Source organism: Lepidochelys olivacea, assembly GCF_965140295.1.
Source record: "Lepidochelys olivacea isolate rLepOli2 genome assembly, chromosome: 6".
In the NCBI taxonomy this organism is placed as follows: Eukaryota; Metazoa; Chordata; order Testudines; family Cheloniidae; genus Lepidochelys; species Lepidochelys olivacea.
In genome coordinates, this window is record NC_140416.1 from 45,411,876 (window position 1) to 45,435,478 (window position 23,603).

The 23,603-nt window shown below is 40.9% G+C and overlaps 1 protein-coding gene across 1 annotated transcript; it reads right to left on the reverse strand.

Annotated features, from left to right (window-relative positions):
* Positions 1-8,182: 8,182 nt before the first annotated feature.
* On the reverse strand, positions 8,183-18,912 carry LTO1 (LTO1 maturation factor of ABCE1). Its single transcript, XM_084631958.1, has 5 exons — positions 18,756-18,912; positions 17,273-17,378; positions 15,429-15,499; positions 9,805-9,925; positions 8,183-9,430 (listed from the first exon to the last, which is right to left on the reverse strand). Exons 1-5 carry the CDS (start codon positions 18,812-18,814, stop codon positions 9,362-9,364), a joined length of 426 nt encoding a protein of 141 aa, XP_084488084.1. The 5' UTR covers positions 18,815-18,912; the 3' UTR covers positions 8,183-9,361.
* Positions 18,913-23,603: the final 4,691 nt, after the last annotated feature.

Here is a 23,603-nt window from a genome sequence, read left to right on the forward strand (position 1 = left end):
TCACCCCTGCATATCTGAGCAATATTTTTATACTCCTCACTGGTCATTTGTCCAATCTTCCACTTCTTGTAAGCTTCTTTTTTGTGTTTAAGATCAGCAAGGATTTCAATGTTAAGCCAAGCTGGTCGCCTGCCATATTTACTATTTTTTCTACACATCGGGATGTTTTTTTCCTATAACCTCAATAAGGATTCTTTAAAATACAGCCAGCCCTCCTGGACTCCTTTCCCCCTCAAGTTATTCTCCCAGGGGATCCTGCCCATCAGTTCCCTGAGGTTGTCAAAGTCTGCTTTTCTGAAGTCCAGGGTCTGTATTCTGCTGCTCTTCTTTCTTCCCTGTGTCAGGATCCTGAACTCAACCATCTCGTGGTCACTGCCTCCCAGGTTCCCATCCACTTTTGCTTCCCCCACTAATTCTTCCCGGTTTGTGAGCAGCAAAGCCTACAACCTCATGCACAGCAAAGCTGGGAATGAATAGAAGACCACCTTCCATACCTGCTGTGGCCACTTTGAATATTTAGTCATGCCTTTTGGGCTGACAGATGCCTTGGCAATCTTCAAGCATTTTATTTACTTTGTGTTACGAGATATATTGGATCAGTATGTGGTGATCTATATGGAGAATACATTGCTCTTTTCAGACAACCCTGACAGGCATACCGTTTATATCCAAATTGTCTGGAGAGGCTACATGGTCTCTAGCCAAGCTCAAGAAGTGTGCTTTCATGTGAAAGTCTCTGTCAAAAGACAGAATTTTGCTTTTTCCTAAAAGCAGAGTATTGTAGCGAGTTTTTTATTCTTTATATTTATCTAAATCTCCTTACAGAATCAGAACATTAAAAGCATAGTGCATGGAACTCATTTGTAGATTAACCATAAGGACCTAGGGAAGTTAGGTTAAGTACATTTCATTGTTAAAGATCCCAGAATGAATGCAACAGAAAATGATGTCCCCAATTTATTCACAGAACTGGTTCACCATAGATAATAACATTGCAAACTTCCCTACCAATATGTAGGCTACTTCATTGAACTCGTTCTGCTTCCCTCCCACTTTTGCCCAGCAAGAACCAGCCTTTTTATGGTAGATGCAATTTTCCCCTGAAGCTCATGATAGTTGAAAAAGCTTCCCTTTCTTATTGATTCTGTGTTCAAATCTCACCCAAAAAACCACTCTTTATTCTTTAACTTTTAACTCTTAATTTCTCTCTTTCTCAGTTATTATTTCTCTAACAATATTATTTGATTCTTGTAAAGCTTGTTGTGATATAGTTTGTACAAAAGACCTTATACAAAATAAAAACGTATTATACAGATATCATGGGCCAGATCCTCAGCTGATAAAAATTGTCATATCTCCATCAACTATAATTACTGAGGATCTGGCCCAGAACTTCAATTTATATAACCTGGTGTCTTTCATCCCCACTCCCCCACCCATTTCTGCCCTCACACCAAATCCTGAATTCCACTTATGCTCTATTCTCCACGCTATTCAGCTGTTCTAGATAGGCAGTACCAGAAAGATATATCAAGACAATACAGATTCATGATGAGTTTGACCCAAATAGAAGTCTCACAGACCACATCACACTGGAGGTTTACTTCAGGTAGCAAATACACAGCAGATATAACTTCAAATTACTTTAAAAGTGGCACCATTGTCTATTCACATAGGTCTGTTATTTGTATTGGATAATGAAGAATCCAGTTTTCCATTTTTTTTTAGTTTTAAAAAACTGGCAACTGTTTACCATGGATAAGTTGTGGTTTGTTTGGTTTCTTGTAAAGCAGGTAAAATGGGTTTCAAAAAATTCAGTGTGTCCGCACATATATTGTAAAAAATGCCAGTTAGAGAACAATGTAGGCATGTGTTTTTAAACTACCATTCGTGCAGTCTGGTCAGGACTGTGTGACACAGTATACAGTGTTTTGTCATCCAAGGAATGTCTTTGATCAAGAGTTTATGCAAGAAGGGGGAAAAAAAAAAGCCATGAAAACCTAATCCGTTCCCACAGTCCAGTAAACGTGAGCTGGACAAACACTGGACAATAGCAGTAAAGCTTGCTGCTAGAACAATAGCTGCAACTAAAAAAATTAAAGGGCTGCTGACTCACAGTTCCTACATTCAAGAAAGATTCTGTACAATGTTGATTATTCCCTGTGATCCTGAACATTGATTTTTTGTTATATATAGTATTTAAATAAAGCAGTAAAATATGCTGGTATTGATCCTGTTTCGTACAAAGCCTAGATGGGGAGCATGTATAGGCATAATTTAATCTTTTTCTATCTAAACATTTGCTAAACATGTGCAACCTAATTTGAAATTATGTTACAAACAATAATTGTCACTTTGATTATCTCTAGTGTCAAACTGTACAGTAAACCACTGTCTTAGTTGCCGAGCAAATTCTCTATGAATGAAGTAGTGCTTTCTACCTTTTCAAGATAAAAGCTACATGCTGCTTCTATAAAGTACCCAGAAATCTTGTCCACTTAATTTTGAGATGCCAAAGTGTGTGTACAAAATGCTAGCATCCATATTTGTTAATTATATGAGTACATGAAAGCAACACTTTAAAACAAACTTTGTATCATGCAATTTTAGAATCAGTATATAATTAGTCTGGCCTAATTTTCATCTTTCACACATTTCAGCTAAGAATGCAATTCCAAGTACTACCTGTTAATGAAAAACTTCCGAAATCTGTATCTTTACTTCACACTTTTTTAGTTATGTCTCAGAGGAGCTTGGTGAGTTTTCTCCCTTTCCCACACTGTTGATTGATTGAACAATTGATTGAACCTCATGCTTCAAGGTTTAAACCAATCTCCAACTACTAGAGATCAGGATGAGATTGAATGTTGGGAGCAGATTACTCCACATCTGTGTACCACAAGGTTCTTACACTTTCATCTGGAACGTGTGGTACTGGCCACTGTCAGAGACAACATATAGACTAGATGGACTAGTCTGCTCCAGTATGACAATTCCTATGTGCCCCTGTATTTTTAACTACAATTCTAAATAGTATTTATAGAACAAACATCAGCATTACACCAAAATTATCAATGTAATCATGGTGGACATTATTTTGGGAGTAGTCACAATGACAAGGAGTCCCAACCCAGTAATGACAACCATCATTTTCATCTCCAGAAAATGCTTTTCAGTCAAATCTCCACCATTCCCTTTTAAGAACACTTCAGTATGTAAGAATTAAACAACTAGTCAAAAATTTCAACAGGGCATCTAGAATCACTGCACTACAGTACTGTATTGTATTTGGGGAAAGAACCTGTAAAAATAACTACTATTAAATCACAATTTTGAAGTACTGTATATAATAAAAGATGTAGATTTAATTATTTCTTGTGTCACAAGGCCAGTATTAGATCCTGACATTAGTAGTAATTTAATTTCAAAAGACCATGAGATAGAATGCAGTATGATTGAACCTGGCATTCTAAATTTTACTTATAAACCCAAAAGTAAGTTAGCACGATAATGCCAAGAGTTGTTAGCTTGTTTCAGATAAGACTGATTGGATTTGGACCAGCCTGACTACTACTACTGTGGTGCCCAGGAAGGAGGAAGCAGCTTGACTGGAATACAGAGGTTGAGGAGCTGGGCAGTGGGCTTTTGAAGAATGTTGGAAGAGTTTGGGACATGAAGCCAAGGGTAGGGTAGGGAAGACTGGCAGATGCTGAGGTGGTGGAGGAAGGGAGCTTAAATGAGAAGCCAGGAGTTGGGGGCAAAAGAGTGGATCAAAGACAGGCCAGAAGGGACAGGAGGTTCTGTAACCACTAGAATACACTCCTCTCAGAACATGGTTTGGAATCCAGGATTCCTGAGTCTCACCATTTCTCTGAATGCTGCCATTAAGGAAACCCAGTGGCAAATATCTCCCTCGTCCCCCTCTAATAGTTGGATGACACACTACTGCATTCAGTTAGTTACTCTGGCTCTACAAGTTCCAATGCTACTGATAACCTCTGGTGGAATCAGTATGGTTCCATACGATGAGATTTTCTGTTTTTTTTCAGTTTGCTGTTTTAAAATCCTGGGAAGTTATACACAACAAACCATTAAAAGAACGTTCGGCCTCCTTGTGCAGATGCATTGTAATAAAGTATTAATTTACATTAGCGCAATTTTTCCATAGGACCCCTGGCTCATTCCTATGCCAATAAGAAATGTTCAGGAGATGAATCAAGGTAGTGTACTGAACGTAGTGCCTCATCTGTTGCAGATTTTGGAAGATGTTTAGTAATCATGTAATTAAAACTATCACAATGCATATGCACAAGGGAGCTGAATTAAGGTTGCAGGGCAAGCTTAAGACTGGCATTTGCTAATTTTTGAGTTCTTGACTTTACAACCTTAACATTGTTTGTATAGTTTTTTGATATATAATTATTTGTCTGAGGAAACTGACAATTTAGTGTGCAGGAATTTGCATGTTTTACAGCCACTGATGTCTATTTAAAGTCAGTCAACTGCATAGTAACTCTCTGCTTTGACTTGCGGAGGCCCTTCCATTTCAGAAGGACTGATTAAAATATTTGAATTTACTTTCTTTACTGCTGTATCTGGATGTGATACTTTACATTCACCTTACAATATATAAAGTTATAGTAATAAAATCATTTACAGATGTCTTGCGACTTCATGCTCTTACCTCATTTATACTGAAGTTTGTAAACCAGGCATGAAAGGTGGGATACACAAAGATACTTAGGTGCCTAGGTCCCATTTTTAGACACCACTGTGATCCACAAAACTTCCTCTTCACTGCTGCTTAACCTTGTAGGTGCCTAAAATCGCTGAGTGCTGTAGTTTTCGCAGTAAGTTCCCTAGGCAACTATGTTTCAGCCTCTGAGCATACACACTAATGCCTCACTCCAGGCACACCAATGCCTATACCCCACCTAAGTGCCAGTATGATTTACAGACCAGTGAAAAGATGTTCAGCTCCCTAAGTCACATGTAGGGCCTGATCCAATGGGAGGGGAGAAAAAGGAGAACCACCTTTCTAATCTTTAGCCTAGTGGTTAGGGTACAAACCTGGGAAGCAGGAGACCCTTAGCTCAAGTCTCCCTCTGCAGAGAAGGCATCTGAACAGGGATCTACCCCCTCTCAGTTGAGTGATTTAACCACTAGGCTACAGAGTATTCTGATAGGGGCTTCCTCAAGCTCTCCTTCTGAAGTTGTTCCACTTTAAATAATAGAGCCGGAGGGTTCGAAATCTATATCCTAATGGTTAGGGCATTTGCCAGAGAGGTGGGACATCCCTGTTCAGATCCCTTCTCCTCATCAGGCAGAGGGTGACTTCAACTAGAAGGGTCTCCCACATCCCAAGTGAGTACCCCAACCATGACACAAAAGGTTTTAAGGGAGCTCCTCCTTCTCCCTGGCTGTTTTGTGTAGAATGAGGTGGCATCTGATTGGGCCCCATACACAACTTAGGTGGTCAGTGTCCATTTTCCCCTGGTTTGTGAATCACAAGCAGCCTGGACTTAGATGCCAGACTGACAGAGGGCTGGGGCTTAGTACCCTTCTCAGCAACAGCTTCTATTGGCTAGCTTAGGCAGCTCCTCACCTGAAATGCTGGCTTTGTAGATTCTATTCTAAGGCACCTCTCTCTTCCATTTGTTGTATAGGGAACCTAGATACCTAACTCAGGCTTTGTGGATCACAGTATTGTTCCTGTGATTTTCTAACCTAAATCCCCTTTGTGGATCCAGGACAAAGATCCCAAAACAGAGATACAAATCTTGAAAAACATGAGTTCCAGGTGTCCAGCATCCCTTGCTATTTATCTCTGCCACTACCATGGTGCACAGGAACAGTAAGTTGACTTCCATTTTTTTCCTCATACCACCAAAAAAGAACTGGTTTCTGGATTTTTCATTGTGAACATAATAAAGGGATTGCAACCAACCACATTTTATAGCAGTCAAAATTAGTCACACAGCAAATGGTCTGCATCCTTTCATTCTTGAAGTCAATATGTAACAAACCCTTTGATTTGATTCCTGAAAGAAAACATTCACAGATGCAGTTTAAGATTTTTTTTTTAAACTGATTTTGCAAATCTCATTGGAATGGATATAAAGATGAGATTTTATTTTCCCAAGAGTGATATTTTCCTTTCTTGATAGTGTTTCCACAGCTATTTTTGCTAATTCAATTTGTTTCTAATGCAGCGCTTCTCAAACTGTGAGTCAGGACCCCAAAGTGGGTTGTGACCCCATTTTAATGGGGTCAACAGGGCTGGTTTAGACTTGCTGGGGCTCGGGTTTCATCCCAAGCCCCACAGCCCTGAGCAGCAGGGCTCAGGTTATAGGCCGCCTGTCTTGGGCTGAAGCCCTTTGTCTTGAAGCCCTTTAACTTGGGCTTTGACCCCTTCCCCGTCTGGGGTGGTGGGGATCAGGCTTTGGCCCCTCCAACCCAGGGCAGTGGGACTCGGGTGGACTCAGGCTTCAGTCCCCCCTCATGGGGTTGTGTGCTAATTTTTGTTGTCAGAAGGGGGTCATGGTGCAATGAAGTTTCAGAACCCCTGCTCTAATGTATATTAAAGCTGAATAAATATAAGGTTAAAATTAAGCATTTTTCATGAGTTTGCTTGCCAAGGCTGGATGTGGTTGCCAAAAGGCTGTTAGAAACTAAATTACGGAGGGATACCCTCAAACTGCAGTTTACTACTCATCGCTGACACACCTCCTTGTGGCTTATTTAGGGATTTGCTCTCAACCAGTCTGACACCCCCTCCTTTTGCCTCTAGCCCCTGGTCTCCCTCAGTCTTTTTGGAGTGAAGTTACATCCTCTCCAGGACCCAAGCTACTCCCTCCTTGTGGCATGGCCACTATAGTTTTCCCCTTCTGGTACATCGAAGTTCCTCTGGACGAATAGTCTCAGGCAGTCTTCCAATGCACCGCCCTGACTATGCCATTTCCACAGTGGCTGGAAGGGGAACACAAGCCCACACTCTACTCCAGGTTCCAGCCCAGAGTCCCTATGCCCCAACAACCACTCTCTACACACACTCACACCGTCACTGCTTTCCTGGGCTCCTTTATTTCTTCTCTAGCTCTGCCACCTCCCTCCCTGCCCTTACCAGTGGAGCTTCCTCTGCTCCCTGTGACTATCCCCCCACCCCCACCCCAAAAAGAAATTCTTGCCAGAATCTGTATTCCCAGGCCAAATCCCAGGGTTTACCCCCCTAGAACCACTCTGTCTCTTGCCAAATCTCCTCCTCTAGGAAGTGACTGCAGAGTTCCTTTCTACCAGCCTCTTCTGCTCTCACCTTGCTGGCTTGATACAAGCTTGCCTGCCCCTACTCAGCTGGGGTTCATCATCAATTAGTCTATCAGTTCCTGACTCTCTTCCAGCAGCTTGTCACAAGCTAAACTGACCCTTTTTACCTACTCAGAGATTGTGTGGGGTGGTCCCACAGCACGCTGTTTTATAGGAATAGACCATTTTAGGATGGTATCTTGCTTCCAAATTTTTTCAATGAAAGATGCCACAGGGCAACCATCCAAATACCCATGGAAAAAGCTTTTAAATAATCTTAATTGCTGAACATGTTTAACATGCAGATGCTTTTTATTGATATTAACTGACCCTCAATGTATTGTAGGATAGCTCTTGAAACGTTTTCCATTTATCTGAAGAAGTATTTGTTTTGAAACATTTACTTACATTCATAAACAAGATTACTTAGACATACAATTCTTTCTGATGTGTTATAGTTATCTATTTTAGAATGTTTTCCATTTTCTTTATGGCATTAATTAAATCAATGCAAACTGTAGCAGTATAAACTAATACTTTAAGAAAACTATTTCAAAAGAATGTAAATTTTTACACCATAATCAAAAATATTTAAAGATGAGTCACATGTATACACTTAGAAGAGGATTTTATTTTTGAGTTGATATAATAGCTTCTTCCAGTAGGTGGCTCTAAAGCAGGTACTTTTATGCTTTGCCATGTAAACATATATTCAAAAATGTCAAAATGTGATAGCTTTTACACAAAGCCTCTGGTTAGTGGCATGTGTGTCAAACAAAAATTTAAAGATCTGGTATATATCACTTTTTAGAATTCTCCTTCTAAAATTGTAATTTTCCCTCTTCATATCTCAAATGTGAAAGCAGGATGAACACACACGTTAAAAGGAATGTTGTAATCCTCTTTATTTACTTTGTGTATTATGATGAATTTTGGTATAGTTGTATTTAGAAAAAATTTAAAAATTAACATAAAGGAATGTTGCTCAATGACATAAGTGAACCAGCTCCACAGATATACATACACTACACTATAGTGAAATGCCTTCTAGAAGTGATCACCTTACATTCTACTTGTAAAAAGTTACATAAATATTCTAGCACCAAAATACAAAATATCTTTTGAACAAAATAATTTGTTTCTCTTAAACTAACATAGTGGAGTATTCACTTACATATTCTGACAGCATCCATTTTCTAAATTAAATTGAAAAATACATTTCCCATCTTGGAAACAATTTACCACTCAATTATTGCAGCATTTTTGGTCCCATAATGTGAGAGACAAAAGTGGGTGAAGTGGTCCAATAAAAGATATTACCTCACACACCTCACCATTACTTAGTTATTCTAAGTGGCACTGGTAGATCTCATTCTTTTAAATATGTTCAGCACTTTCAGCTGCCAACACATTTTTTCAGCACTGGATCAGACATCAGGTGTCTCAGCTCACGAAAATAATACAGAAAAACCAACAACAGAGCAGCAATATTCTCTTTTGAGCTGTAGCTGCTTTCAGAACCATGTCTGTAATACACCTCCTCTTCATTGTTATCCCATCCTCTGCTTCACCCTTTCACCCTCAAAAATAACATAGCTCTTTATTGTAAGCTCCTCAGGACAAGGAAAATATCTTACTACCTATTTGTGTAAATGTATACATATTATGTAAATTCAGTGATCTATACATGGTTTGAAAGATTCATCCTTTGGATAATAAGTAAGGGAAAAACATCATAAAACAAACCATCATAGAAGCAAATGATTTTTCCCGTAGAAATTAAAGACAGACTATCAATATGGGACTAGTGTTGAATGAATATGGAGGTTGTGCATTTTTGTTTTTTAAAATAGGACATGCACTGGTGTTGCAATGAACAAATAAAACTGGGACACAGCAGACATTAAAGGGGTGCCCTTCCACTGCTGCTTAGCTCTTCTACCCTCCCTTTCGGAAAATAAAAACCTGTTTATATTCTGACTATCTGCCTTTATTATAGTTAATCACTCCCCCAGATAGCTGTTCCTTAACATTTCTTCTTTATCTTCATCTGTTATGCTCAAAAAGTAAGGGCAGATCTTTCAGGATTGATTCTAAAATCAGACTGAATATTTAGCAATGAGCAAACCTAAAAAGAAAAAAGAACACATACAGGTGTTTTAAAGTGTGTGTGTATTTCAGGTAAATTTGTAACAAGATACCCTCCCCATTTTTACTCTTTTCTCCTCTCCCTTCCACAGCTCTCTCTCAAGTCAGTATTAAATGGCTTTTTCCTTTAGGATGAGTTTATTGCATTTTCTGTGGACTGGAGAATTGCACCTTAGTTTCCCCCCCACGCTAATTAAACATTACAATTGTAACTGGTAAAAGTAGCCCAAAAAGATTGCATAACAATAATTACTCTGAACTGCATAATTGCAGCTTTATATTACTGCCACATTAGACTGCAGTCTTTTCAGAAATTGCTATTACCTTCTAAAATGACAACTAAGTACTACAAACCTGTTTAAATTTTCCTCTGATTTTTTCCAGATCTTCGTGAAGTTTGTCATAAATGGGGTCTTCAAAAGGGTATTTCTGAATCATTCCTATTAATGATTCCAGAGCCTTTATTTTCTTTTTACTGCAAAAAATGAAAATACAGATTTTCTTATGGTGGTTCTGTTCAGCAGCAAGAAGATTTTTTTTCCAGTTGCCACATGAAGACGACACCGAGTATTTAATATTAGTGTTATACTTCAAAATACATGACCCAATCCTGCCACCGTTTTATCACGCAATGCTCCCCATTTCAGTCAATGAGACTACCAATGCCAATCATATGCATTATTAGTTTTTCAATATGCACACTGTGTGTACTTTGTGTTAAACGCCTTGTACATATCTTGACAGAGATTTTTCCTTAGACTCATTAGGAAATATTTATAATATATTTTCAGACCAGTGGCTGGAGGGAACTATGAAAATGCAACGTATTATTAAACATATTGGTAAACAAGAATAGTAATAATGCTGATAAATGCTGATATATGTAAGACAGATTGCCAAAATATATTTCAAAGTTGTGTACGTGTGGTGGTGGCTCTTTAAGGTACCTTTACTACAACCTGACACTAGAAAATTTATAGTAACCTACAGATATACACATGGCAGAGTTTAAAAAAAAAAATCTACTTCCCACTTGGCAGAACAGGCACTAAGAAATTCAGACTCTTGGCATCAAAAAGATTTTGCAAGACATACTTGTGTTGCCGTAAGGAAAAAAATAAAAGTAATTAAGCCATTCTTCAGGTAGGGTAAGCAGAGATTGCAGGCATTCTGGCACTACTTCTGGATCATTCATGAAACAGTAGTGATGCCTTTACATCTCACTGGCTTGAGAAAATGATTCCTGACAGCTAAAGCTCACATCTAAAATGGAATTGGGAGCCTATAGTCACAGTTATTACTGACTGTGAGTTCTAAAACACACGAAGTGCAATACAGTTGTGGCATTCACATTAGACTAACATGCACTGCGTATGTCAGGTGAACAAGACAGCTGCAGTTGGACATCTGTGCAAACCAAAACTAATTAGGAGAAGCTGGTCAGGGTTTTATATTGACTGAGTAGGTATCCACCCAGGTCTTCAAATGTTCTGGTATTGAAAGAAATATTACTCAGTATTTACTCTTTTTATAAATTTTATTAAAATACTTAAAAAAAAACCCACCGAAGCTAAGTTACCATTACTATTAAACTACACTATCAAATCAAGAAAACAAATTAGTCACAAGACTGTCATGGAATTAAATAATCAAATTAATACTAAATAATTCTTAAATTCCAAGGAGGTGTTTAAAGAAGTAGCTGTCTGTTTGGTTATGAGTCTCACCTAAAGAATTTTACTAAATTCAACCATTCCTGTTATAGATTTGATTAAATATCTTAATACTGAAACCAAATAATCATCTAATGTCTGGAACACAGCCTCAGAACAAGTTATAAAGTTTCCTTCCCAGATTTCAATTCTTATGTGGCGTCTAACCATTTCCTCCTCCCTTTCCCGTCACCGCCCACCAAGGATCTAATAACAGAGACTTTAACAGGACACTCTTGATCAGCAGATGCTTAACAACTCTTATTTACCAGATATTATAGATGACACTCTCAAGTCTCTCAGGACTTTTAGACCGACACATAACACAGTTTAATGAATAATTTTTTAGACAATATATAAGGCTGCTTAAACCTGGGGAGCTTTTCTTTCAGGCACCTTCACTGTGTGGACTTTATGGGTGGTCTCAAACAAATGTGAATGCACACAGCCACACATTTACTTCCACATCCAGAAAATAAAAAGCTAGGGTGTCTCCCAGTGAATAAAAATAAAAGAAACAGAAAAGATAGATAAGAGAGGGGATGCACACTCTTCAGCTCTTAGTCTTCTTGTCTCTTCTAAAATAGGCTCTGGAACAGCAGTAAAGGAGATAGTGATGTTCTGCTGGCAGAGAGCTTCTCACTAGCGGGTCTCCTTCTGGTACAGGGAGAGACTAGTCAAAAGTTGGAGCAGTCTGGTTGTTGATGTTGTGACTTCCTCTCCCTAAGGTGATCAGTCTGGGAGATTCCGGAAGGTCAGTCTTTCCGCAGATGGCTTGTGACCTGAAAGCGTCTCAGACTTCCATTTCATAAAATCATAGAAGATTAGGGTTGGAAGAGACCTCAGGAGGTCATCTAGTCCAATACCCTCCTCAAACCAGGACCAACACCAACTAAATCATCCCAGCCATGGCTTTGTCAAGCCAGGTCTTAAAAACCTCTAAGCATAGAGATTCTACCACCTCCCTAGGTAACCCATTCCAGTGCTTCACCACCCTCCTAGTGAAATAGTGTTTCCTAATATCCAACCTAGACCTCTCCCGCTGCAACTTGAGATCATTCCTTCTTGTTCTGTCATCTGTCATCATTAAGACCAGCCTAGCTCCATACTCTTTGGAACCCCCCTTCAGGCAGTTGAAGGCTGCTATCAAATCCCCCCTCACTCTTCTGTTCTGCAAACTAAATAAGCCCAGTTCTCTCAGCCTCTCCTTGTAAGTCATGTGCCCCAGCCCCCTAATCTTTTTCGTTGCCCTCCAATCATAGAATCATATAATATGAGGGTTGGAAGGGACCTTAGGAAGTCATCTAGTCTAACCCCCTGCTCAAAGCAGGAGCAATCCCCAATTTTTGCCCCAGTTCCCTAAACTCACAACCCTGGGTTTAACAGGCCCATGCACAAACCACTGAGCTATTTCCCCCTCCCCCAAAAAATTTTTTAGCCTGGCAGAGAAGACAGAGAAGAGGAGAGGAGAAAAGTTTCCAAACCAATTTTGATTGTATTGGTTTGGAAACTTTGCTTTGCCTTGCAATGCCTTCCTCCAAGGTCTTCAGACAAATCAGGTGCAAGACCTAACTTGGAGCCATGAAACTTGGCCCAATCAGGTTCAAATTAGGTCACCCTTAACAAGCATCACTTTGGAAAATATTATCACTATAAAATCACTATAAAAATATTCAGTGTTTTGTATTACACAGAGAGACTAAGTCTCTAACCACTCTTCCCAACCACCCCCCCCCCCAAATAAATAAATATAAACAATCCAAATACAGAGACCACTTTAGAGGAAGCTAGCACAGTCTTACCTGAGAGCAAGGTGTTAAGATGACATTATGTCACCAGTTTACAAAAAGTTCATTTTAAAAATCCTATTAAAAACAGAACCATTGAATCAGCCTGTTTAGCAAACATTATCAAAATTTAAAATAAGTTCAAACTTATTATCACTTTCAACATCTCCATTTCTTCAACAAGGCAATTACAATACCTTCCTGTTCTGAAACTGGTATATAGCTCAAACAACTTTATCTTCTGGAATCTTCATCTTGATGGAGAAAAGTTACTTTAAAACTTACCAAGAGAAAACCCATTTGAAATATTACATTTTAAGTTCTATCTAAGGTCTGTATTTCCATATAAACTATTCCCCTCACACATACTTAAGGTAAAAATCAGTTATGATCACAGCTGATACCTAATTTAATGTCAGCCCTGATCAAGAATTACACCTAGTATTTGAACAAATGTTGAATGTTACAGCTTACTGAGCTAACTGCTTAACATAGGATGGACTGTGGAAAATCCATATTCCTGTTGTGTTCACTTCATTAGCTGTCTACAGGAATGTGACCTGAATTTAAAATTCTCTCTAAGAGCTGGTCTACACCAAAAACTTATTACAGTGTAGCTACGCCAACTTAACCCCAGGTGTAGACTATGCCAGATCAAAAGGAGAATTCTTCTGCTGAACTACCTACTGCCTCTCAGGGAGATGGAGAACCTCTCCAGTGCTGTAAACATAGCCCAAGGCTCTTCATTGAGGGATTCCTAAATATCCCTTTAAACCATCCCACTCTCTTAGGTCTAAAGTATAGGTTTTCTGGAATATGAAAATTGTCTGTATTTTGGCACCTGTTGCTTCAGGACTGAAATACTCCTTCCCCACCACACATTTTATGACAAGACGACAACAGAAGTAGCTTCTTTTAAAGCAAGTTTAAAAATATTTACATTTAAAAAAGCTTTTGAAGCAACACTGATTTTATTTATGATTTTACATAGGTTTTAATTGTTTATATCTTGTATATTTGTAGTACTTAATTTGTTTTTAGTTGTTATATTGCAAAGTGTCTGTGATACATTGTTAGACAGGCATTACGTGAATAAAATTATATACAAGACTTGCGATGAAAGACACTATAGAAATGGAAATTTATAAAAATTTAGCAGGCCTGTCAATCCTGTCATATTAAGAGGACCTGAATATCTAAGACTGCTGGCTAAATATACCTAGATGTATAGAACTTACATGGTTCATGGATGGCACAATTAGCAGATCCAAATCACAGACCTCACCAGATTCATCATGTACTAAAACAGAGATGGGCAAACTACGGCCCGTGGGACAGTCCTGCCCGGCCCCTGAGTTCCCCGCCGTGGAGGCTAGCCCCCAGCCCCTCCTCTGCTGTTCCCCTTCTCCCGCAGCTGCATGGGCAGCACTCTCAGCAGCAGGGCTGCGCGCTTGTGCAGGGCAGTGTGTCTGGCTTTGGCCGAGCGGTGCGGCTCCAGACATGCTGCTCTGAGCGGCATGGTAAGAGGACTGGGGAGTTGGATATGGGGCAGGGGAACCTGGAGGGCAGGGAGCAGAGGGGGAACAGTCAGGGGACAGGGAGTGATTGGATAGAGCAGAGGTTCGGGGGGGAGGAGCAGGAAGTCCTGGGAGGGGGCGGTCAGGGGACAAGGAGAGGGTGGGGGGTGGGGTTGGATGGGTCGGGAGTTCTGAGGGGCCAGGCTGTTTGGGGAGGCACAGCCTTCCCTACCCGGCCCTCCATACAGTTTTGCACCCCAATGTGGCCCTCGGGCCAAAAAGTTTGCCCACCCCTGTACTCAAAGGATGCTCTGGGTGGGCCAACACAACAGACTCCTTTCCTTAGAACCAAGATTTCAGCTCTGTATTCCTCCTGCCACTGAAATTATGAATGCTGCAGAAGAACAGGCAATAGTAAACACAGGCAGGAAGGGATTCTGCCATTCCTCTTTGGCCCCACATAGATGATAGCAGTGGCATGGTGTAAGAGGCAGTAAGATATCCTACTTGGACCCCCATCATAACTTCAGTGTAGGGAGTGTGCCATGGCTGAAGGATATGGACCTAAGAGATGCTGCATAGACTTTGACCCTCAATCTTTAGCAGTAAGAACTTGGTATGTTCTCAACTAGTAGTTTCACTCAAAGGATAATATCTACATTTATACCAATAATTTATATTTTTCTCAGCATCACAGCTGTGAAGAGGGCATCCTTGCATGTATGTTACTCTCATGGTTTCTACTTTACTTCATTTCAAAAACACTCTACCTGTGGTTGGCCAGTTTGATTCTTGTAATGCAAAGGAAAAAAAAACAAACTATCAGTTGTTCCTCCTGTATATTTCTTGAAAAAATAATGGGCATTACCAGGGCTCCTATAAAAATATTTTAGCCTTTCCTTAGAGAAAAGAAACTATGAAATTCAGGGCAATATTAACAATACTACATTTTTAAACCATACCTGGGCTTTTCCTCTGCAGATCTATGAAGCAAACGCTGCCATGTCAACGCAAACCCAAGATAGTATCCAATCTGTGAATTTATAAGAATTCAATTAAAAAAAATTATCCTTTATCTGTATTCATTTAAACAATAATTTTAAAAATATACATTCTGGTTAATAACTAGCACATGACAAACTAAAATCAAAACATCTTGTTATGCTACTTCTAAAATCTGTTTCGCATCAGAGTGTGTTGAACCTCCAATATAAACTGCGATGGAAAGTGCAGTTTTGAAAACACCCCACCATATTTCATCTGCTTTGATCCCTCAGAAATTTGTGCATCTGTTACCACACTTCCGATTCATAATTACAAATCCAGCTGCATGGGTGGGGGAGGGGAGAGGGGGCAGGGAATGGCATTGAACTTAAGACACCTAGGAGATGCACGCATTTTCAAACATGATTTAGGAGCCTAGGTCCCACTGACTTTCAATGAAACTTAGCGTCTTAAGTGCCTAAGCCACTTGGGTGTTTTTGAAAATTTTACTCCCTATAAATACCTGAGAGAGAAATTTGGCAGGATATCTGTATCTAGCATCTTTTAAAATGGTTGAGCAAGCTCAGAGAGCTTTCGCATGGCCACAATTGTCTTGACTACCACTCCTTTGGTAGTCCTTTTCAGTCCTTTGTGGTCTTCTGAGGCAAGCCCATAACATGAAATCAGAAAGCTCTGCAGCCAACACTGAAAGATCAGATTCTTAGCATAATTAACTGTTTATTATATTGAAAAGAGATGACTGCCAATTTCAGTTTCATAACAGTCCTCATTCTAATGCCCAGTTTTCTGTCACTCAATTTTCTGAAGCCCTGATCTTCGGAGCTGAATTATTCCTGAAAGTGAATTTGAGCAAAAATGGTTAAGGCTTTCTTTTAATTATGAAAAAGGGGGAAAATATATAAATATAAAAAACTCACATTATAAAATAATTACTGTCCCACATGTCCCAGTCTTGCACAGAAATCCACCTGATCTCAATGAGACTGTGCAAGCAGTCTGGGATCTTAAACTGCAAAGACAAGGTAGACTATACAGTAGTCTGGTTAAATTAGCATTACAGTAAAAAGTGTACTAAAAGTGAAAAAGAAGTAGAAAGGGCTGTTGTTCACTTTTTTTAAGATATGCAGGTGGGAACCTAGATCCTGAATAGCTCCTGGGACACACAGGAGTGGGTTTCTCTTCTTCTCTTCTCTATTAAGATGCACAGAATATGATGCCAAGGTGGCATCTAGCCAAACTGCTCCAGATTATGGAAGTTACAGCCTCTTATTGCCAATATGTACAAGCCAGAAGAGCTTTAATGTTTTTCCCCCCCCTTCTTTTTCTTGAAAAAAAAAACAAAAAATCAATACAAAAATATATTGAGAATGTTGAAACTTCATGTTTCGGCATTCATGTGACAAAATACCTCCTTTAAATGAGTTTCACTGACATTGCCTAAAATACAGAGTGGTGCATAGTGGTACAAGACAAGACACATGCGTACCTAGGGTTGAAGGAAAAAATGTGAAATTGTCTTATTATGTAATTAAAGACTGCACAACGCACATATATGAGCATAACCTCAGCTGTGGCATCTCATGAATTTCAAGTTCTTAATATAGCTTTTTGTAAGGGATTAAATGGAGGATTCAGAACAGTTTACAGATCAGTTTTTTGTGTGTTCCTGGAATGAAGGCCATGGAGCAATAAAAACAATACAAGGCTTAGGTCACCCATCATGCTTTGCTCAGGCACTACTTCAATACATCATCATCTAATCTCAGCAACACATTGATTTTTAGGAAGTTTTGACATTTACCTCAGACCCAATCTTGGCACCATGTAGTGTTCCATACCTGCTTCCCTCAATAACGCCAACATGGCTTCCTTCAGCATAACCTTCTTGATACCCTTCACCATGAAATCTGTAAAGAGAAATAGATATAAAAAATTAATCCTAATAAAATCATATCAGCAAAGGCATAATGCAGAAATACTAGGCCATAAAAATAGAGAATATTTTATTATTTTTACTGAAATATTGCCTTTGTAATTCCAACAGATTTCAAAGCAATTTCAGACGGCGTATTCGTGAGACAAAGTAGAGTAACAATTACACCACTCTATGTGCTATATAGTGGTATTAGAGAGACAATGTGGGTGAGGTAATATTTATTGGACCAAGTTGTTGTTTAATATATTAGATTAAAGAATAATGTAATTTAAAGATGACAAAAGTTCTGTTAGATCATCCAGCTCTGGCTCAAATGCTTGTTTCTCTCACCAACAGACGTTGGTCCAATAAAATATATTACCTCACCCACCATTTCTCTCTCATATCCTGGGATTGACACAGCTACCACTACACAGCATACAGTAGTATTCTGCAATATTTGAGGTCTTGGTAACATAGAAAGGCTAGGGAAGGGAAAGGGAAATCTAAAGGGGAAACTCTCAGAAATTAGTGTTAAACGAAAGAATTCAGATATGTAACATAGATGATGGTAGATATCTTGTCTGCAATGATGGAGGCCAAAGCTGAAATCCCAATCAGTGCAGCACGCTCTCCTTCCAACCTGCATTTGCAAAAAAACTAACATAGAATCTAATTTCTATGATTCTTTAGCCTAATATATTAAACAACTCCCCTGCTTTGGTAAGGTAGGTGAGGAAGGGAGAGATTTTGGTACTTTAGGTATTTAGAACATTTTCCCCTCACTGGACCTTCAGATCACACACGACAGGTCAACACAGTAACACAAGTGCCTTCCTTCCTAACGGGGAAAGCGTTGGGAAACCACGGCACAACCGGGGGCAGTCCCCCCGCATGCAGGCCCCGCTCTTCTCAGCTGTGCTGAACACGGTTTGTCAGAGCCCCGCAGCAGCTTTAAACGCCACGGGCTGGCGGCTCTCACGCACCTCCCCAGCCCCAGGCTCCGCAGCCTTACACACCTGTGTTATCTGTCCACCTTGCCACAGAACCGCCCGCAGCCCCGCGCGCAGCCTGACCTCAGCAGCTGGAGAAGAGGGGGAGCCAGCGCGTGCCCGCCCGGCTGGGGGAGCCTGCCCGCCGGGGGCTGAGGTTGCGGCCGAACGTTACCGTCACGACACCCGACTTCCGGCCGGCTTCCAGTCACGCTGAGGCTCCCGAACGGGGCGCGGAGCGAAGGGGGGCCTGTAGCCGCCCCGGGATAAGTTCGTTCCCCTCCGGGATAGTTCGTTTCTCCCTCCCCCCCCCGGTCCCGTTAGAGGGGGAGACACCGGGCGGAGCCCCGGGCAGGGCTCCCCTCTGCCAGCCCCACCTCTCCTCCGCCATCACGATAGCGTCGAACATATCCGAAGCGCTGGCAGCCGCCGCCATCGCGCGACGAATCTCCCCGAACGCCCGGCCGGGCGCGCACGCTCCGCTCAGGGCATGCTGGGAAGGGACGGCGAGCCGGAGGAGTCAGCGCCGAGGAGCTTCTAGTGCGCAGGCTCGGTGGGGGGGGGGACAGGGAAGGAGCGTCCCGCGCTGGCCTGTCCCTATCCAACCCGCCGAGGCTAGTGGGCGTGGCTTCCTCTCGCTGTGCCCCGCCCCGGGGAGCCCCCGCAGGCCGCCTCCCATGTAAACAGCCCCCTCCGTCGCCCGCGCTGCCTGCCGCCCTGCTTCTGCCCCTGTAGGGGCCCCAAGCCCTTCGAGATCCCCGCGCCGCCGGGCCAGCGCAGCCCCACCCCTCGGCCCGGTCACTGGCTGCGCGGCCTGTCCCTGGCGCGGTAGCTCCCGTGGTTCGGGCCCCGGGCTGGGACCCAGGAGATCCGAGTTGCACCGTCTTTGCTCTGGGGCAGTCTCCCGCAGTGATCGCGGGCGAGCCTTCTAATCGCCTCGTGCTTCCCTTCCCATGTCTGCTGCTTGGATGTTTCAGCCCGAGCCCTCGGCCTGGTTGGTAGGGCTGTGCTAGCCGGGAGCCTCTCCCTCTGTGCGTGTGTAGTACCCTGGGGTTCCTTGGGGCCTCTGGGCACCGCTGTAATACAAATACATACGAGTACAGCTTATCCCAACTGCTGGAGCTCCCTTCGTTGCCTCTGAGCCTGCACAAAGAGAACAGAAACAATTCCGTCTTCTGAGGATTATTCTGTTGTGTGACACATCCAGCTTCTTTGCCTACTCCCCCCCCCCCCCCCCCCATTTACTGCACAGCCCTGGCTTTAAAGGGAAAAGCGATGTGGCTAGAAAACACTGTTCTGGCAATTCACATTTGATTAGATGCCTCTTAGGGACCATTATCAGGTGGCATACCTTAGAGCAGCCTCCCCTGTGCCCAGTGCAGAAATGGCCAACTAATCAGGGTGCTTGCTTGCATTTAATTGCATTTGCCATTAGTTTAAAATTTAATGGCAAATGCAATTATCCTTGCGAGTCAAAACACATCATCACTAATATTAATTTTAAGTTAACAGAGTTGGCACATAATCATCTTGTCTATTGTATTAAATGTCTTATTGCATGCCTAAGCAAAAGATACATTTTCTCTTTCCTGTATACTGGAAGTGAGTTTGTTTGAATTTGGCTGTTGTCACTGCAGTATTTGCATTTAACTATTGTTACTCCACTGACCATTGTTACTCAGTTTATTTTTTAATTTTAAGAAATTAACAAGACAGCCACCTCTACTTTGACAAATGGAACTCCAATTGCTGCAAAGGCAGGAAAATGTAGCTTAGCTGACAAGAGATAAAAGATGGGGACAAGTGAATGAATAGTCATTGAAGAAGTTCACCGGGTACAGCAATCAGTGGACACTGGGTGGCACAATAAACACAGAAAATATCTATCTGGACATTTCTGTTCTCTGTTGTCAGTTTTGTGACTAACCACTAGACGGTGCTCAGGTGCTTTCCATTTATATCAATAAAAATATAAAGCAATAGCACAAATTAATGAAGAAAAGATTAAAAAGACAAAAACAATAAACACAGCAATAGCTTTTCATGTTTAGATTATAAAAAGGGGTCATATATTCAGGGTGTTAGTTAACCCTAGGCTGTTTTCTTTATATTTTATCTATTTTTTGTTTTGTATAAACTGCATCCAAATATTAAAAATCAACCAAATTTATTCAGATTTCCAGTTGTGAGAAATTTTTGTAATGAAACCCCAAACCAGTCATTACAAATCTTAAATTTAGTCCAGATGGGTTTAGATTAGCATTTAGTGTTTTGTTGCATGTTTTTAACCAAAACTCTGATATCTTGCATCAATAGGCAATAGTTTGATTACAATTTTGAACTGTTTAAAAAATTGCCATCACAATAAAAAAAAATCAGATAAAAATGGTCATGAACGTTGTTTTCTTGTTTTTCAGCTAGGAAGGAGATGAGTTATGGATATATGGTTACATGAGAGGTCATCTAAATTTTGTGTTCTAAAGTAAAGTTGACAGTATTTCTGAGTGAACGTGAGTTTATTTATAGTTGCCAGTTGAATACATACAAGACTCACAGAAACCAACACTGAATAAAAGATTTATCTGAAGAACCCCTACAAACCAAGTCTTCATCCCTGTAGTCAGATTCACATGGGCAGATCTTTGTGCCTACATGAAGACAGCTTGAATGTGACACCACCTTGGTGTAAGGATCTTCCCATGTAGATTAATTTGCAGGATTGGACCTGATTAGGGGCTCCTGGCTGCCCAATAGCACCCTCTGCTAGTCAGGCATTACCCCACTCCCTGCCTCAGTTTCCTTTCCCAGAGTGAAATTCCTTAGCTCTCCACACACTGCTCTGTGCTGGAAACGACTTAACCCTTTCCAGGGTAGCAGAAGACCAACTAAAAAGTTCCAGTAAACAAAGTTCTTCTACCCTTGAGGGGCTTGTCTTCAACCCATTCTCTAGGCCCTGTTCCCAGCTCCTTCCTGAGCTACTTTGGGACAGAGCACAAGCTGGTTCCCTTGGCGTACCATTCTCAGGGTCTTCCATCCAAACCTACCCACTCCCTGTGGTTCTACTCTCAGACTGAGTTCTCTCAACCCTCATGCAAGGCCCAAGTGTCCATTAAACTATCATCTGACTCGCCTTAATCCCACCCCCTCAATCTGGGAGGCAGCTAATTAGTTATTCCACAGGTGGGCTGGCCACCCTGTGACAGCCCTCCCGCCGAAAAAAAATAGCTTAGTTTTGCATAATTATATCTGTGAGTTAACTGGACAGTTTCACAGTTGATCTTGCATTTTTGGCTTTTTACATTGATGTAATGGTGTGTTGAATCATGCCACTGGTGTTCTTTTAATGACCATATGTAGGCTTATGCTATATCTCATTTTTGACACTAAAAATTCTATAATTTTTTTTATTTTTAATGTGTAAAGCTAGACCAAGATGTATCAGGAATGTAATATTCTTTATAACAAACTCACAGAGTACTGCTTTCATCTCCTTTCAGCTTTACTACTGTAACTCCTCCTTTATGACTCTCTCAACTTTGGTTTGTCAGAAAATGGAAGCTGTAATCCATCTCCTTGCATGAAGTTGGTAGAACCTCACATCCATTATCAGAAATCTTCATTGGCAGGCTGCCCATATTGGAGTCCAAAATAACATTTCCATCTTCTCTATCTACCATGTTTCAGAGTAACAGCTGTGTTAGTCTGTATTCGCAAAAAGAAAAGGAGTACTTGTGGCACCTTAGAGACTAACCAATTTATTTGAGCATAAGCTTTCGTGAGCTACAGCTCACTTCATCGTATGCATCCGATGAAGTGAGCTGTAGCTCACGAAAGCTTATGCTCAAATAAATTGGTTAGTCTCTAAGGTGCCACAAGTACTCCTTTTCTATCTACCATGGAATTACTGTCTTCCACTTCATATCTCTCTGATTTCACCTATTTCTGTTCTGCAACCTGTTCCCGAATACTTCGCAAACACAAGATTTCTTCCTACACGTTCCATATGGTATTATTAATTTTCCATTACTAAGGCTCCATTTTCCCTGTCCATTAGCTAGCTGGGATGCAGAGAGTGGTGTTAATATCACCCCTTCAGCAGAGCTACTATGGCAGTAGAATTTTATTTGTTGGTTGCCCTGCACAGTGAAAATAATTCCATGCTCATAATTCATGTAAACAGAATTTGATAATAGTTGAACTTGATAGCCTATCAGGTCTCTTCCAACCCAGACTTTTGTGATGGTCCTTTTGATGATCAAGCAAAAAATAATACAAAAAGACTAATCAAACATCTAGCAGCTCCCATCTCAAGCTAGGTGATAAACCATAAATATTGAGCAAGGAACATTGAAAATTAATCTTTATCTAAAACGTATTTAATATAAAGCTACTGAAAAAATGAGAGCTGATCTGTTGGCTATGGTGAGATCTTGTGGTTGTGTTAAAAAGAATCAGAAGAATCTCTTGGAGGTAGCATCAGACATGATTAAAGACAGGGAAGCATTCAGAGGAGTCTTGTACATTCTGAAATTTAAAGGATTAGATTTTTTTTAGGGCTAAATAACCCTCAGCCCGTAAGCAAATCTTTGAGGTCAGGAAAGGGGAGAAGTCAAAATAAGCCTCATCTTACCATGCTCCCCTGTTCAAAGACTAGGGACAATTGCTGTCCCTTCACTCTGAAGCTCAGAATCTGCTCCCTCTGTCTGTCCCCAAGTGTGCATAGCATCCCAAAATGGGCAGGGAAGAGGTGAGACAATGGCACCACTCGACCAGTCAGCTGAACAGGTCCCCTGGACAAGTACATTGCAGCACTCAAAGGAAAGGATGTACAACCTCCGGACCACAATCTCTCAACTCTGCAAGGGGTGAAGCACCCCAGCTCTCCTCCAGTACAGGCCTTTGTGTAAATCAGCCAGTCTGGCTCCTGGTCATTAAAAGAGAATCAGAGCAGTGACATTATACACAATTACGAGTAAAGGATCTCAGTCAGGTGCTGCTGTTTACCGTTTCCCATATGACAAGAGGCCACTCAAGGAAGTTAAGATAATACATTTAATATAGATAAAAGGTAATGATTTTTTACACAACAAAAATTGTACAATTCACTGTCAGAGGCAACAGTTGAACCTCCTCAATGGTTTTGATTCACAGCAGTGTTAGATATTTAAAGAATAGAAAAGCAGCTTTGTTACTCTACCCAGTATGAAAATAGGCGCCAACTTCCT

Excerpts from the sequence above, each read along its gene's own strand:
- LTO1 (XM_084631958.1), bottom strand. The coding sequence starts at position 18,814 with ATGGCGGCGGCTGCCAGCGCTTCGGATATGTTCGACGCTATCGTGATG. Across the intron at positions 17,379-18,755 it reads ATCGTGATGGCGGAGGAGAG|ATTTCATGGTGAAGGGTATC; the intron begins GTGGGGCTGGCA and ends TTCTCTTTACAG. Across the intron at positions 9,431-9,804 it reads TCAGAGGAAAATTTAAACAG|GTTTGCTCATTGCTAAATAT; the intron begins GTTTGTAGTACT and ends TTTTCTTTTTAG.